This window comes from Oryctolagus cuniculus, chromosome 13 (assembly GCF_051225735.1).
Source record: "Oryctolagus cuniculus isolate XC-2025 breed Fujian yellow rabbit chromosome 13, ASM5122573v1, whole genome shotgun sequence".
Classification (NCBI taxonomy): Eukaryota; Metazoa; Chordata; class Mammalia; order Lagomorpha; family Leporidae; genus Oryctolagus; species Oryctolagus cuniculus.
The window spans coordinates 22,238,123-22,254,948 of record NC_142879.1 but is presented as its reverse complement, the minus strand read 5'-3'; the positions used below and the strand labels follow the sequence as shown (position 1 = coordinate 22,254,948).

Genomic DNA, 16,826 nt, shown 5'->3' with positions numbered 1-16,826 from the left:
GACTGTGGTTCAAGCCATTGTAACTTAACGGTGAGGGAAACGGTGACGAAGCCACAGGGAAGACGTGGGAAAGCACGGGGGTCGGCGGGAGGGCTTCCCATTTGTCGGTCGTGCAGAACTCCTTCTGCAGGGTGAGAGCAGGAGGGGAGACAGCTGGGGACCCCTGGAGGAGGGCAGCCGTGGAGCTGGGGCTGTGTCGGCATTTCATAGACTCCTGAGACCCGAGGGATGCGCAGGTGTGGGACAGGGGAGGCCAGGCAGCCCAGGACACATGGCGTGAACACAAGTGCAGATCCACGCAGTAAATCAGAATTGTTAATTACAAAACGGGTTTGCTTAGCACCCTCAGCTCACAGAGGACCAAATGATCACAAGACAAAATAGTTTGGGATGTGTAGATTTTTAATAGGGAAAACACATTGTGTGTGCATGTGGTGTGTCCAGAAAAGCAAAAATATGAGCCACAGGAGGATGGATAGTTCCAAAATCACAAGTCACTAGACTTTAACAAGTGTTGACTACCACGAAGATTGGTGCCAGAGAGACCCCGAGCTGCGGGGCTGACCTGACCCCATTGCGCTGAACGCAGCAGGAGGCTTTCGCTCCCCCCTCTACGGGGAAAAGTCACAGCGGTGCCAGCACAGAGGATTTCCTTGCCTTGTCCCTCTGCAGTTCCAGGAGTTCAATCTCCAGAGACAGCTTGTACACCTCCAGGGCCATCTTCACCTCGTATGGGTCTGCGAGACACTGCATGAGTCTCCTGCCTGCCTGCACCTGCTCACAGCCTTCAGGGACCTCCTGAAAGAGACACAGGCGGTGTGGCTGAGTGGTTTCTCGCCACCTCGGGCAGGAGGGTGCACCCTGACGATGGCAGGACCACAGGGTCAGGACCCAGACCACCCTCAGCCTGGAAAACCAGCGATCCTCTAAGTCCCACCAAAGCCTTCCTCAGTGGTCATGGATGTGCTCTGGCCCACTGCCCAGAGGCCTCCATGGGGCAAAGGTGACTTATGCTGAGGTGCACAGACAGAGAGAAGGATCTGTGCAGACCACAGGACCTCAGCGTGGCTCTGGGACTCCCGGGTCTAGGGGACCCTGCTCTCCGTGGGACTCAGCATTTCTTGATCTTGAGTGAAGGCGGGAAAACCTGCCACCCCCCCCTCACCCGAGTGCTTCAAGGCAAACACGGAGAGTGTCTCTGAATGGCTCAGACATGACTCTTGGCAAAGTCAGCGTCCCCATTGCTGGCCGGGACAGAGCTCTGTGGGGAGGCCATCAGGCTGAGGGGTGGACAGCACAGAACTCCCCTGAGTGTGTCACTCACCCACTCACACTTGGGCACCTCTGGCTGCCAGTTTCTGTTCTCTGTGCAGGTAATGCTTGGGGAACCGACCACACCATAGCCAGAGTCACACCGCACAGTGAGATTTTCCTTCTCAACATACTGGGCTTTAACCACAGACAGCTTTCCATTCGTTATTTCTGGTTTTGGACACAGAGCTATAATGGAAACAAATGTTAATCCATCAGTAAATCTAGGAAAAAAAGACACAATACAGGCTGGGATTAGAATGATGCACATGTCAGTGCTACTAATTTTTCTTTTTTTTCACTTTGATAATGATATTGGTTCACATTTTTATTGGACACAGCAACTTCCTAGACTTTATGCTAAACACTACATGATTGTCCGGTTAAAGACCCCTGGTGCCCTACAAAATCAGTGCTGTTCTTCTCAGTTTATCACAAGAAAGTTGAGGTACAGAGAAATTAAGAAACATATCTAAGATGGAAACATTTTTAAATAACATGAAAGGATATTCTTTAAAGGGAATGTGGCTCCAAATTCCCGCTCCCCGTCTCGACTGCTGCATGACTCTGGGTGCGAAATTCTCCCCCTGGCTTATTACTGTCCTGTGAGGAGGGGGCAGAATGGCAGCAAATAAATCCTGGAACTGTTGAGAGCAAAGTGGGGCATGTTGGTCACATACATGTATGTCTGTAAAAACTCCAACCAGATCGGGACTCCTCCTGTCCCTGCTACAGCCTGCGAGTCCCTCGCACATACACACGCCTGCAGCATGGCAGGTGGTGGCCTGCACGAGGCTCCGCCCGAAGCAGCTCTCCCTTCCTGCTGCGTGGCTTTAGCCCAGGAGAGCCTACGTTCATCCCACAGCAGGTTTCCATGAAGATTTGGCCACAGGCCCACACGAACAACATGAGTGTAACAGGTAAGGACTCCAGACTATGTCTGGAAAAACATACAAGAAACTGGGACTGGGAATGGCTTTTCAAAGGCTGAATTTTTTGTGACTGGCAGAAAGGAGATGAAGGATTGCATATGCCCTTTGCCATCTGCAAATACGAATTATTTCAAATGAACCAAGTTCAGTGTGTTCCTCCTGCCTCTGGGAGGGAGGAATGTGCTAGCGCCCGCCCACCGAGTCAGGGCCCATGAGGGGGCGGAGTTACCTTTACACTGAGGCGGTGCCTTGGACCAGATGGAGGAACTGCAGGACAGTTTCCTCTCTCCGACCAGGGTGTAGCCTTCCTCACAGTCGTACTCCACCTCCTGCGTGAAGGACAACACGGAACTCACTGGCGTGTGATATCCGTGGGCAATGGGAGGTGGACTGTCACAACCTTGGTGGCGAGACACAGGAGGAAGCACACGTCAGGTTGTAGAACCTGTCAGGTAGCACGTCTAGAATGTGTGAGGTTTGTCGGCGGCTTCCTCTTGGCCGTCCAGCTCTGCCCGCGGGGTCACGGGGCCAGCCCCAGGCATTCGGCTGCCTCCCCCCCCACCCCCACCCCCGCAGCCCTCAGGATGAGGAACGCGAGGAAGTTGCAGGGTCCAAGCCCTGAGGCTTTCTTGCCATCATTTCACTGAAGGGCAGATTCAGCCCCAGATCACACAGGTCACACATGGAGCACATCTCAGCTTAAATAAGGGGATCTGTGAAGAGCACCAACCACTTGTCACCCTAAAGTATTTAAGACGATGGAGTTTAAAACACGGAACATGCAGAGGGGCTCTCTGCCTGCTTACCAGAGAGAAAGTCACCAAGGTCTTTCTCCCCAGCCCGTTCCCCGGTGGAGCAGAGAGCAGAGACGTGAATTCTCACTTGATTGGCAGCTCCATGATAGTGCCAGCAGGCCCTCTCCCACCCCTCAGCCCCACCCAACCACCCGCCCCCCAGCTGCTCTCTTCTTGGTCTTTTTTTTTTTTTTTAATTTTTTGACAGGCAGAGTGGACAGTGAGAGAGAGAGACAGAGAGAAAGGTCTTCCTTGGCCGTTGGTTCACCCTCCAATGGCCGTCGCGGCCAGCGCGCTGCAGCCAGCGCACCACGCTGATCCGATGGCAGGAGCCAGGTGCTTCTCCTGGTCTCCCATGGGGTGCAGGGCCCAAGCACTTGGGCCATCCTCCACTGCACTCCTGGGCCACAGCAGAGAGCTGGCCTGGAAGAGGGGCAACCGGGACAGAATCCGGTGCCCCGACCGGGACTAGAACCCGGTGTGCCGGCGCTGCAAGGTGGAGGATTAGCCTAGTGAGCCGCGGCGCCGGCCTCTTCTTGGTCTTATCCCTTCTCTGAAACTCTAGTCATTTCAAACAGCACTCAAGTTATGGGTTTTCAAAGAGTTCTTTCCAGAAAGAGTTCCTTTTCTCCCATACGAGGGGCGGGACACGCATTGTTAAATGTGCTTGTTTTTCCCTTATGATGTGGTATTGTTTCAGGAGACCGTCCTTACTATGAACTTATAAGGGTTGATGAAAACATTTTTTTCCTCTGTTACCTATGCGTGTATCGAGAAACTATAAGAATGTTAGATCAATGCATAACCTTTCGGTCATCATTCCCCAATCAAAACTGCCCCCTCCACCAAGAAGATGCTTGGTGTATTTAGAAAAGAGATTATAGGGGGAATAAAAATGGATGTTTTCACACCGGAATAACAAACAAGATGTGGTACAGGGCACCTCTCTGAAAGGGAGAACAGCCAGGGGACACGGGCACTGCACGGGACAGTGAAGTGACACAGGGCCATGGCAATGCTGAAGTCTTAGGCTGATGTACTTTGAGAGCTGGAAGCACTATACTGAAGGGCTTGCTAGAAGCATGGAGAAGGGGCGACTGAAATGCTGCAGCTGGGGATGGCGTTGCGATGCAGAGGATTAAGCCTCCGCCTGCAGTGCTGGCATCCCTCTGAGCTTTACTCCCCGTCCAACTTCCTCCTAATGCACCTAGGAAAGCAGTGGAAGATGCACCCTGCCACCCACGTGGGAGACCTGGGTAGAGTTCCCGGCTCCTGGCTTCAGCCCGGCCAGCCCCAGCCATTGTAGTTATTTGGGGAGTAAACCAGCAGATGGAAGACTGATTCATTAGAGTGAATTGCAAGGTCAGAGAGCCCTGAAGATGAACAGACTACAGTGTTTTTAGGGGTCAAAACAGACAAGCAAGCCGGCGCTGCGGCCCAACAGGCTAATCCTCCACCTAGCGGCGCCGGCACACCGGGTTCTAGTCCCGGTCGGGGCGCCGGATTCTGTCCCGGTTGCCCCTCTTCCAGGCCAGCTCTCTGCTGTGGCCCGGGAAGGCAGTGGAGGATGGCCCAAGTGCTTGGGCCCTGCACCCCATGGGAGACCAGGAGAAGCACCTGGCTCCTGCCATCGGATCAGCGCGGTGTGCTGGCCCTAGCGTGCTGGCTGCGGCGGCCATTGGAGAGTGAACCAACGGTAAGGGAAGACCTTTCTCTCTGTCTCTCTCTCTCTCACTGTCCACTCTGCCTGTCAAACAAACAAACAAACAGAGAAGCAGGCCGGCGCCGCGACTCAATAGGCTAATCCTCAGCTTGCGGTGCCGGCACACCGGGTTCTACGCCGGATTCTGTCCCGGTTGCCCCTCTTCCAGGCCAGCTCTCTGCTGCGGCCAAGGAGTGCAGTGGAGGATGGCCCAAGTGCTTGGGCCCTGCACCCACATGGGAGACCAGGAGAAGCACCTGGCTCCTGGCTTCAGATCAGCGCAGCGCGCCGGCTGCAGCAGCCATTGGAGGGTGAACCAACAGTAAAGGAAGACCTTTCTCTCTGTCTCTCTCTCACTGTCTACTCTGCCTGCCAAAAAAACAAAAAACAAAAAACAAACCAACAAAAACAAACAAACAAACAAACAGACAAGCAACCAACAAGAGTCCTACTCAGTTTGTGTAATCAAAAAGGTGAAGGATGTTGATCAAAGGACTCCCGGCACTGACCCAATAAAAAGTCACAGTCCCTCGCTCAGTTTCTAGACCTTGATCAATTCTCAGGCCAGACAGTCACTGACTGACGAGGAAACCATGTCCCAAGAATGGAGATACTACAGATTTTAGGAAGTGTTCACAGTGACCAATCCCCCGGGCTTCCAGAGGACTTGGGTTTACTTACAATAAGTAACAGCTCACTGGCTAAAAAATACACAGTAATCCGGAGACTGTTAGACAGAGGCCTTGAGTTGACCTTGACAGCTGGAAGCACTGTGGCTCTCCCCACAGACCACCTCTGCTCATTTCTATCATCCTTGAAAGTGTATTAAGAACAGATAAAATCCAGACCCTGGCGTGTGTGTGTGACAAGAACTACTGAATACAAGAAGGCCTAGTGGAAGTGATTGGCAGTGCCTATCTGCTCCACCAACTCCCCAAGGCAAAAGAAGCAAATTTAGAAAAGGAAAAACAAAACAAAACAAAACAAAAATATATTTTGTGGAGTTTGAGGGGAAATCAGTTCCCCTCTTGAAGAGCTAGGCCCATGGGAGTCGTCATCTCCATCATCCGTCCGTTGCACTCCCCAGTGAAGGGTTCTGGAGAATTCCAAGTGTATTTGCATTTTAGCCCTTACTGCAGCCACCTCACCAGATGTGGTTCGATTGCTGGAGCAGATTAATGCGGCTTCAGGTAAGTGAGGTCACGGATTCAGCAAACGTCTTAGCGTCCAGCCGTATTAGATAAAGGGGATCGGGGACAGCTTGCACACACGTTGAAAGGTCGCGAGCATCCATTTTGCCCAGAGCAATGGAAAACACTCCTGCCCCTGTCATGATGCAGCCTGAAGCTACACGGATCATCTGGATAGCCACAGAACATCACAGTGATATACTAAAGCAAGGACATCATGCTAATTCTACCGATGGGCAAGGTAGCTAAGGTGACCATACTCTAGACTATAGAAGACAAATTCTCAGGAGTTTGCCACAGCAATAAAATGTTTGGAGGTCCAGGATCTAGGGGTCACTAGTCTAGCCCATTCAAACTAAAGTCAACATGCCGGCGCTGTGGCATAGTAGGTTAAGCCTCAGCCTGCAGCACCGGTATCTCACGTGCAAACTGGTTCAAGTCCCAGCTGCTCCATTTCTGATCCAGCTCCCTGCTGGAGGCCTGGGAAAGCAATGGAAGCCACCCTCTGTCATTGGCTTCACTGGTGCAGACCCAAGAAGAAGAAGAGCAAAGTGACCATGATGGGCCTAAAAGCAGGGACTCCACTCACCCAACTTAATTGTCCTAGACTTCCAACCCGCCAACAACAATGCTGTACCACCTATTGCCACTTGGTAGCAAACAGACTATGCTGGACTCCTTCCACCCTAGTGCTTGGGCGACTGCACCCATGTGGGAGACCCAAAAGAAGCTCCTGGCTCCAAGCTTTGGTTCAGCCCAGCTCCAGCCATTGCAGCCATATAGGGAGTGAACCAGTGGATAGAGGACCCCTCCACCTCTGTCTGTAATTCTGCCTCTCAAATAAATAAAAAAAATCTTTTAAAAAAGCAAATAAATCTTTTTTAAAAAATTCAAGTCAAAAGACTGTAAAGTGCTCACTCCACCGGAAAGAAGGAAGCACAGCACCTAGAAGGCCCTCGTGGATCCTAAAGGAGACACACTCCATGGCTGGCAGCGCTGTTCTCGCCCGTGTGTAGGGGAGGGACACAAAAGAGTGCCAGGTTTGGAGTGGAGCACAAACTAAGAAAGGACTGTGCAGCAGGTCTAGTCTGCAAGGAACTCATCCCTTCGCTTGAGCCTTAGACCTCTGCAGAATCTCATAATATTTTGCAGGTGATTGTAATAGGAAAAGACGCACCACCAATGGGACAACCACAGCACACACCCTTGAGGTTTTGAAGCATGGATGAGCACTGCGACAGAGAATCATATGATTTTTGAAATATAACTCCTGGCATGTCACTTGAACTTGAAAAAGACAAAACTCCTGACACTGGGTCATCAGGTGACCCTGTAGCCAGAATCATTTGTCATAAGCTTGGTCTGTCAGACCCATCAAATTTAAGGTCAGTGGGGGAACAATCAATTTTAAGATGGAAGTGGGGCCTCTTGGACTGCACAGGAGTAAAACCAGATGGCGCAGCCAAGCTACACAGGCAGGAAGTCCACCCCATGTTTGTGCCCAGCCACTGCTGCCTGGGAGCCTCTCCCTTAGCTCCCACCTGGGGCTCACGGGTTATCCTTTATAGCCGACTGCCAGAACAGGGAGAAGCCTGAGCTTGGGTCCTACAGGAATGTTTCTGGTCTGTGTACAAGATCAAACAGGTGTAAGCTGCATTACAGCCAACCAGGGGTGGTCTTGAAAGACAGTAGTAGAGAGAAATCTTCCCGATAGGCAGAGCGGTGGGTGGCACAGCTGAAAAGAAGTGGGCTACAGAGAGATCACATTAGGATTCATGGCATGGAGTGGATGGATTGTGCAGTCAGGGTCCTGTAAGGACAAAGACTGGAAGATTGGGCTCAACGGGAATGAGGGTAGAAGCAGGTAAGCGGCACACGGGAGTGGGCAGGAAGCCTGGAGATTTTTATTTGGTACGTTAATATGTTGACACCAGAGCATCCCCAATAGAAGGAGCGTCAATCAAGTGAGCAGAGTGACAAGTATTCGGTGCGGTAGTTAAGACACTGTTGGGACACCCACTTCCCAAATCCGAGTCTTCGTTCTGCTTTGATTCCAGCTTCCTGCTGATGCACACCCTGGGAGGCAGAAGGTGATGGCTCAAGTACTTGGGTCCCTGCCACCCATATGGGAGACCCAGATTGAGCTCCTGGATCTTGACTTTGGCCTGGTCCACCCCTGGTTATTGTGGGCACTTGAGGAGTGTATCAGTGGATGGGCAGCCTCTCTGTCTCTCTGCCTTTTGGATATTAAAAATAGAACAAAAACCAAGCAGGAAAAAAAAGTCAGCTAGTTGAAGTCAGCCACCCTCTGTCATTGGCTTCACTGGTGCAGACCCAAGAGGAAGAAGAGCAAAGTGGCCATGATGGGCCTAAAAGCAGGGACTCCAGTCACCCAACTTAATTGCCTCTGGACTTCCAACCTGCCAACAACAATGCTGTACCACCTGTTGCCACTTGGTAGCAAACAGACTATGCTGGACTCCTTCCACCCTAGAAAGAATAGCAATTTATTTGGACAGAAATAGACAAATATTAGAGGACTAGGCTTGCCTTTCCTGCCTGCAGGACCCGAGTCAGTATTTCTAACTGACAGGTTACAGAGAGTCTGAGCAACTGGTAACTGAAGGAATTAAGGGCAGGGCACCCTAAAATACACCGAGTCGTGGTGTTGCTTACTTGTGAGCTGAAGGCACGTGAGACGCTGTAGCTGCAGAACGAGCTGAGCAGCTGGCCCTTTCCGACGTGGAGTAAGTCATGGAACTTCCTTTGAGAAAGACACCTCCCCTATACCAGTGCCCGAAGATGAGCTTTGGGCCGGAGGCTGGGGCTGACACTTGCTCCAGTAACCTTATCTTCCACTGGCTTTACACCTGCCACATAATCCAGCACCTTCTCTAGCGTTAAATGCCCCTTCTCTGGGTGATGAGGTTCCTTTGTATGCTCATTTCCTCATGAATTTGTCTAAAAGGTATAAAAGTTTTCTGCTTTCAGCATTTTGGGGGGTTTTCACTTTCTTTTGCATATTCTCATATGCATGTAAAACTTCATAAAATTTGTATGTTTTTCCCCATTAACTGTGTCAGAAACCACCTGGGGAAAAAAAGCATGGCATTGGGGCAATGGCCATAGAATCCGCCATCCATGTCACACACCGCACCGCCCAGAACCTGACACCTGTTAGATGTGGGAATGCTGTGTTAAGGCGCCCATGAAGTGCCAGATGAGAGGCAACAGTTTACAAAGCTGGGCACTGTCTTACGAATTTCCCTCAAAGATCAAGCTTGATGTAGCTCTGAGTCTCCAGTATAATAAATGGATCCAGAAACCAAGTCATTTTTTCCAAATGACTCACTCGGAAAATTTGTGCTTCCCTTCCCCAAAACTCAGATCTGCAGGTCTAAAACTGAAGTTGGCAAAGTGGAGACCTTTCTACCATTGGAAAGAGGATTTTTTTTTTGACAGGCAGAGTGGACAGTGAGAGAGAGAGACAGAGAGAAAGGTCTTCCTTTACCGTTGGTTCACCCTCCAGTGGCCGCTGTTTCTGGCACACCGCACTGATCCGAAGGCAGGAGCCAGGTGCTTCTCCTGGTCTCCCATGGGGTGCAGGGCCCAAGCACTTGGGCCATCCTCCACTGCCTTCCCGGGCGAGAGCTGGCCTGGAAGAGGGGCAACCGGGACAGAATCCGGTGCCCCGACCAGGACTAGAACCCGGTGTGCAGGCACCACAAGGTGGAGGATTAGCCTATTGAGCTGCGGCACCAGCCGAGGATTTTTCTTATTGACTTTATAAGCTGAAGCTAACGCCTGGCCACTCTGGGCTCTTTTGGCGTTGGAAACAAGAGGAGAAATTACTATGCTGGCAGAGTAACCTCTCCTGAGCATCGAGAGATAAGGCTGTCAACCGCAGAGTGAGCAGGGAGGGCTGCGTCCAGCACCCCGATGCCTTGGGGACAGGCAGCAGAAGGCCTTTCCCATCAGGTAACTCCCAGGAGCGCTTACAGTCAGTGTAAGTGACTATCAGAGGAGGTACAAGCAAATTCAGAAAAAGCCAATCAATCACTTTGGGCGAGACTTGTTCTGCAGAGAATGACACAAGAACATGAACTAAGAGGAGAACGGAGAATAAACGCAAAGAAACAAAGTCAGCTATGGAAAATTCCAGCGTGTCCTTCAGAGGTGGTCTATTTGCACTGATTCAGCAAAGAGGAGACCAGAAAGACCCAGAGAATGGATATACAGAATGGGGAGGGAAAAAAGAGAGCGCTGGAGCCACACCAAGACTCACGCAGGAAATAGAAGCTCTTGTATCGCATTTTAACCCTTCTCTTAATAATCCCCATCATGCTGTTAAGATAATTCTAGAAAGTCTTACTGGGACCACACAATGGTGTGTGGGGACTCCATGTGCCGTCTGCCCGGCAAGTGACTGGTGGCCTTTGCTTCTGATAACATGAATAGACAACTATGTCTCCAAAGAAATAGGTGCAATTGTTGGCCCGAGGGTTTCTGCTATGCTCCGTGATTGCACCATTGTCCAGCTGCGGGGGTGGGCAACAAATTGCTGAAAAACAGAAAGCGAGGCCAGTAGTCAGAAAATCACTGTGTGCAGGCTGCTACAGCTAACAGTGGCATTGCTACTTTTTGATGATCTCACCGCCAAGGAGAGCTTGGGGAATCAAAGGAAGAGATAAGATGCGGGAGCCCGCCCTCCCTGTCCCTGATTGGTGAGGAATCAGCTATCCCCTCCCCCAACTAAGCCTTGTCATTAGGCGCCTCCAAAACAAGAAATAAGAATGAACTTAAATAAAAATTTTCAAAATTATTCAACATCAATGACAAATAATATCCTTTTACTTAGGGCTGCATTAGGTGCGCATCATTCTTAGGCTCGAGTGACGTATTTCTGCAGCCACAAGAAGACGAACCTTCTCAACCGAGTATACTCATCTGACAATGTACAGGAATAAATTGATGTTTGTGCTTATGGCTGTCATATTTCTTCTTTGATGCAAACTTTAAGAGAGAAATAGCAGTTTGGATTCTTTGATTTTTTTCTTGTTTTTAGGAGTTTAGGGTCCAAAGAAGGCACAGAGATGATGGTGAAGGCAGAAAAGATGTCTAGAGGGGAAATAAGGTTGCAGCCCACCTGGACAGCGAGCGGGGCTCTGAAGGGAGTGCAGCTGGCCACAGCCCCTTTTGAAGCTATTTCTCAGGGGAAGACCTGTGGATGTGCAGAATGCCACATGGCCCGTGATAAGTGGGCTTCAGCATGCAGAAAGCCGCACTGACCCTTGTAACTGAAGCTCCTGATTTGCACTCTATGAGGTTGCGTCAGTTTGTATGTCCCAGGAGAGGCGTTGGTGAAGGTTGGTGCCAGCTGGTGGAACACCCAGCACAGAAATGTCATCCAGGTCTAGGTTACCTACCTGCACCCAATTCTATCAGGTTGGAAATGAACAATTTGTGACCCAACAGCCTAGCAGATTCTAACTTTTTAATATTTTATTATAATAAGAGTTGATAAAGTGGGGGCCAGCGTTGTGGAATAGTGGGTATAGTTGCCACCTGCAATGCTGGCATCCCATATGGGCTGGTTTAAGACCCGGCTGCTCCACTTTTGATCCAGCTCCCTGCTGGTGCACCTGGGAGGGCAATGGGGGGTCCAGATTCTTGGGCCCCTGCACCCACAAGAGAGACCTAGAGGAGGCTGACAGAGAGATGTATTGTTTCATTCATTGGTAGAAATACTTTAAGACAGAAACTAATATTGCCTGATGTCAGATAAAACATAGAACAGAATAAAATGCTCTATTCTCCATATAAAAAGCTGGACAGAGCACTGTAATACGGTTTTGTAGGCATACTCAAATTCTTTCAGTGCTCATTTCTTCATGAGCTATAATGAAAACGCTCAGGGCCAGCCTTGTGGTGTAGTGGGTTAAGCTGCTGCCTGCAAAGCTAGCATCCCATATGGGTGCAGTTCATGTCTTGGCTGCTCCACTTCCCATTCAGCCCCCTGCTAATGGCCTGGGAAAAGCAGCTGAAGATGGTCCAAGTGCTTAGGCCCCTGCACTCATGTGGGAGACCCAGAAGAAGCTCCTGGCTCATGGCTTTGACCATGGCTTTGACCCCAGGCATTGCAGTCATTTGGAGAGTGAACCAGCAGATGAATGATCTCTCTGTCTCTCCCTCTCTCACTGTCACTCTGCAACAGCAGTAAGTTCTGATAAATATATTTATATATATATATATTCGTTTTATTAAAACTTCTTATTCTACTTCCCGAAAATGAGCCCAATACTAACAATTAAACTTTAAGTCTTAATATTAAACAAGTGATACCCTGATAGGTTGATCTAAGCTACCACTTTTCGTGAGTTGTGTATTTCACATATATTTCAGATTCTGACCTGCAGCATAAAATTGCCTGAGTTTTATAGCATAAAATTCTCAGCATTTTCTCCTCTAAAATGGCAAGGTTCTGATGGATGGGTGGAAGAAAGTGTTCACTCCTTTGCCTGTCAATTTCACTGAGGCCCATAAAATAGCACCCCCATGCCCTAAAGCCCCTCCCTCATTCCCACAAACAGAAAAGGAGGTGCCGTTCCTACCAGTGGAACCGAAGGAAATTTCTTTTCTATCCCCTGAGGGAAGAATCCTGGGTCAGGAGTCAGGACCTGTCCTCCGGGGCTAGGTCTGGAGACGCAGCTCTGTCAGCCCGCCAGCCCATGGCTCAGGGGGCGTGAGACAAACCCACCCAGCAGCTGCTTGTGGCAATGAGGGTTCCATAGCCTTTCCTTCGGTCAGGTACCCGGGAGCCTCCCCTGGGGAGGTGAGGCGGACTCCCACAGTAACTGAGCTGTTTTCTTCACTCCGTTCTACCAGCAATGACGCTAATACTCAGTCTGCGTAACGTCTGACTATTTCTCCCTTGATTCTGAACTGGGATGAGGATGGTTCAATTTCTTGGCACCTCAAACTCTAAGATCTTTATGATCCTTTCTTGCAATAATAGTTCACCATCCTGTCAAATTAATATATTTTAAATTCATCTGGAGGAATACAATTATATTCACCAAGGTGGAAAATCCTAGCACCAGCCACACATTTAACAAACAAAAATATCTTAAAAACAGTAACTCACCTTCACACCCTGCGAATGGGCTCCATCTCAAATCTTCCTGACAAGTCACAATTATAGGCTCATCTGCAACAGGTCTGTAGCCAGGACGACACTTGTACCTTAACTCTGTTCCAACAGAATACACGCCCTCTTTTCTTGACCACTGATAGCCTTGCTGGGAAGCATGTGGAACATTCGGTAAGCCAAGACAGCTATCTGCTCATGAAGGAGACAGGGGAAAAGGACAAATCACCAGGGCTGTCCCAGCAGTGAACTTGACCCATCAAAGGGTGGCGTGTGTTCGTCAGCCGGGAGCTAATCTGCAGCAGCTGCCAGACAGATCAGCCACAGGAGAAACCAGTCACCTAAATGTGCACGGGACCAGAGATGCTGCCAAGTGGTTTCTGTGTGTTGTGCCAACTATTCATGATACTAACTCTCCTTCCTCCTCACTATAGGTCGGGGAGTTTAGTTTCTGAATTGAAGCATTAGGCTTGCTAGGTAAACATGGCAGGAAAACAGTCACAGACCAACAAATCTGTGTTTCCTGACTACTCGGGGAAAACCAACAGTATCCAAACAACACCAGGAACTTCATTAGTGAAGGGGTTGGCAAGAAAGAGCCAAGCTCTAAGCATTTGTCTTAACCTGGGCTTTGGGTCCTGTTCTCTGTCTCTTTCTTGGTGCTGCCGATCTACGTGGTATAGAAACAGAACACAAACATCTACCCAGCTGGATGTGTACAATATTGTGTCTTCAAACATTTAAGATAGTGTACAGGGCAATTTGCTTTTTTAAACACTTTTACTGAAATTCAATGATTTTTAGTGTAATCACAAAATTATTCAATCATCACCCTAACTGCAGGGTAATTTTACCACTCCATATTTGTTAACAGTCACTCCCTAACCCTCTCCACCTCCTGCCTAGGTCCTGACAATCACTAATCTACTTTCCTTTCCTTATTCTTTTTAAAAAATGGAATCATACAATGCATTTCTTTTTGTGGCTGATTTCTTTTTCAGAGGATGTTTTCAAGGTTGCAGCATGTATCAATACTTCACTTATTTTTATTGCTAAATTATATTCTGTCATGTGGAATACCACGATTTTAAAATTTATCCATTACTCAGTTGATGCATATTTGAGTTGTTAGGCTTCTGTGAATCACACTGCTATGAATCTGTATTTCTCTTGGGTAGATGCCTAGGAGGGTAATTGCTGGGTTGTATAGTAACCCTATGCTTCAGCTTTGGAGGCACTGTCAAAACCCTTTCCCAAAATGGCTCAAATCCATTGAGTTCCTGTGAATTCTCCATTTTACTCATTGTACTTTTCAACTCCAGGACATCTATTTGATTTTTAAATCTTTTCTATCTTGATTGATATTTTCTTTTTAATGAGACATTGCCATAATACCTTCCTTTAACTCTTTTAATATTGTCTCTTTAGTTCTTTGAACACATTTATGATAGCTGTTTTGACCTTCTTTGAGCTTCTTTTCTGCTAAGTCCAACCTCTGGGCTCCCTCAAAGGCAGGTTCTATGTCAGTTTTTTCCTATTTTTATGGGTTACTCTCTCCTGCTTGTGTGTATATCTGACTTCTTTTTTGAAAACTAAACTTATTAGATAATATAACAACTTTGGATCTGATTCTCCCTCACATCCTTCAGGGCCTATTGTGTTTTTCTTGTTTGGTTGGTTAGTTCTTTGGTGACTTGACTGGACTTATTCAGCTAAGTCTGTTTACCTCGAAGTTCGCAACATTAGTGACGTGTATCAGAAGACACAGCCTTGGGCATGTACAAAATCTTCCTAACCATGCAGTGTGACTGTGGTTTTCTCTTTGTCTCTTTCTCATTAAGCTTTTGGCTGATCTGCCTCTATTGGTATTACATACCGCTGTTAGCCTCCAGTAATTGTGATCTGATTGCTCTATTGGCTTTGTACAACTCCCTGGGGCATAAATTGCTCCACAGTATGATCCAATTAAAGTCAAGTCCCTTGGCAGAGGCAGTTGACAGTTTAAAGAATGTTCCAATCTCCCCTGGAATAACGTCTATACTATAGATAGGGGCTGGGGAGAATAAGGCAACTCATTCTTCACCAAATGACCCATCATGGTGTAGGAGCCATGAAGAAGGGAAGGGGTAGAGCAGCAAGTGGTTCTGCACCCCCGCTGTCCCCACTTCCAAATCTACAGGGAGAATGAGGATTGCTGATTTTCACCAGCTGTCAAAGCTGCCTTCCATTCTAGGAAGATGGGGAAGATGGGAGATGCTAAGCTCACAGGGTAAGCTCTCCTGTACCATAGAGATATGCAATAAAGAGAGACTGAATTCTTCATCAGCTGCTCCAACTGAATCCTCTCTATATAAAGGGAGTTGGAATGGACGAACAGGCACTGGTGTCTGGCTCTTGGGACCTGTGTAATACGAGCCATCCACAGCATGGAACTTTGGAGAATGCTATCACATGGGCTGACTGCCAAATTTATCTTTTCTACCTCAGGGAGCTGGAGCAGCTGGGAACTACTAATTGTGAACTCACAAAACAGGTCCCCTACAAGTTAGCACCATTGGGGGTGGTGTGCAGTCCTTAGTTCCAACGCAGCGGCCTCCCACTGTTCATGTCAAGTCTCCATAGCCTTGCTGAACAGAAGCTTCTCAACTTGCTGCAAGCCCTTTGATCCGTCTCTGGAGACCTTGACGGTTTTCTTTGCTAATTTTGCCCAGATTCATAGATGCCTCTCCAGGAGGGAGGTTTCCCCCAAGCTCCTCACATCACTGTTCCAGAGGTTCCCAGGACAAGGTTCTCAACATCTCATGAGGGCAAAAATAAGAGCACAAGGCCTCAGTGTCTCCCTCTCCTTACAGCTGGTGGATCTTGGGCAAGTCATTTACTCTCAGAGAAGTTTCCTTGTCTGTAAAAGGGGAGCACTAATAGTACCCACAGTTGTTGGTGGGATTCATTAACTTAACTCTTATTGTGCACCAAACCTAGTCCCAAGTTATTATTATTGTTTTATCACTGTTTTAATGATCTGCATGAGTTTATAACTTCAGAGCACCAGGATTGTATGTTTCTGACATCGTCTATATAATACTAGTAAGTCAGAAAACAGACACTTTCCCTAGAATACTTACCATTTCTTTCCAAATAATTATCCTGATACTATGATTTGTTAGAAAAGACAATTTTCTATCAACTGCAGGAAATTGCTGGAATAAATTAATGAATCCAGCACAATGGTAATGTCTTAGAGCTGGAGCACAACCCGCACAGTCGTGCGTGGCAGCCTTCTGTGATGTCATGTGACCTTGCAGAGTGTACTCAACAAGAAAAAATAAAGTTATCAACCTCAATTTCCGTTTTGCCTGTGATTCACGCGAGGATGCCTACACCAGCATTTCCGGGTACCCCTAGATGCGAACATTGAACTCTCTTCCCGGTCCGTACTCACTGAGCTCGCAAACAGGAGGAGAAGGATTCCACTTGCTGTCAAGCTCACAGTGGATTAAACTGCTGCCTCTGAGGACGAAGCCATCGATGCAGGTATACATAATAGAATCTTTGTAGTTATAGATGGGTCCAAACCCAGAGATTATCTTCCCATGTGGAACATTTGGCGGAGAACAGATGATTTCTAAAGGTTCACGAGAAAAGACAAGTGGATTTGGAAAAGGAAACAGAAATCAGGATATTATTGCTGCTGTTAATCTAGTTACAAGCAGAATACACACACCTGACATGAGTACATATCAAGTAGATAGA

At 48.4% G+C, this 16,826-nt stretch overlaps 1 protein-coding gene across 11 annotated transcripts in view; it reads right to left on the bottom strand.

Moving 5' to 3' along the window:
• Positions 1 to 384: 384 nt before the first annotated feature.
• LOC100343920 (C4b-binding protein alpha chain) overlaps positions 385 to 16,826 on the bottom strand; it is a 41,776-nt gene continuing 25,334 nt past the window's right edge. For 6 of the 11 annotated variants that reach the window (XM_089311407.1, XM_008268485.5, XM_051820501.3 and 3 more), the window contains exons 7-12: positions 16,516 to 16,698; positions 13,074 to 13,268; positions 10,302 to 10,490; positions 2,473 to 2,643; positions 1,325 to 1,500; positions 385 to 798 (exon numbers count right to left, since the gene is read on the bottom strand). In XM_089311407.1, coding sequence (XP_089167533.1) covers positions 625 to 798; positions 1,325 to 1,500; positions 2,473 to 2,643; positions 10,302 to 10,490; positions 13,074 to 13,268; positions 16,516 to 16,698 — 1,088 coding nt within the window. In that variant the 3' untranslated portion in view covers positions 385 to 624. The remainder of the gene's footprint in view (positions 799 to 1,324; positions 1,501 to 2,472; positions 2,644 to 10,301; positions 10,491 to 13,073; positions 13,269 to 16,515; positions 16,699 to 16,826) is intronic. The other 5 variants (XM_089311408.1, XM_089311409.1, XM_089311410.1 and 2 more) reach the window with 1 other exon arrangement.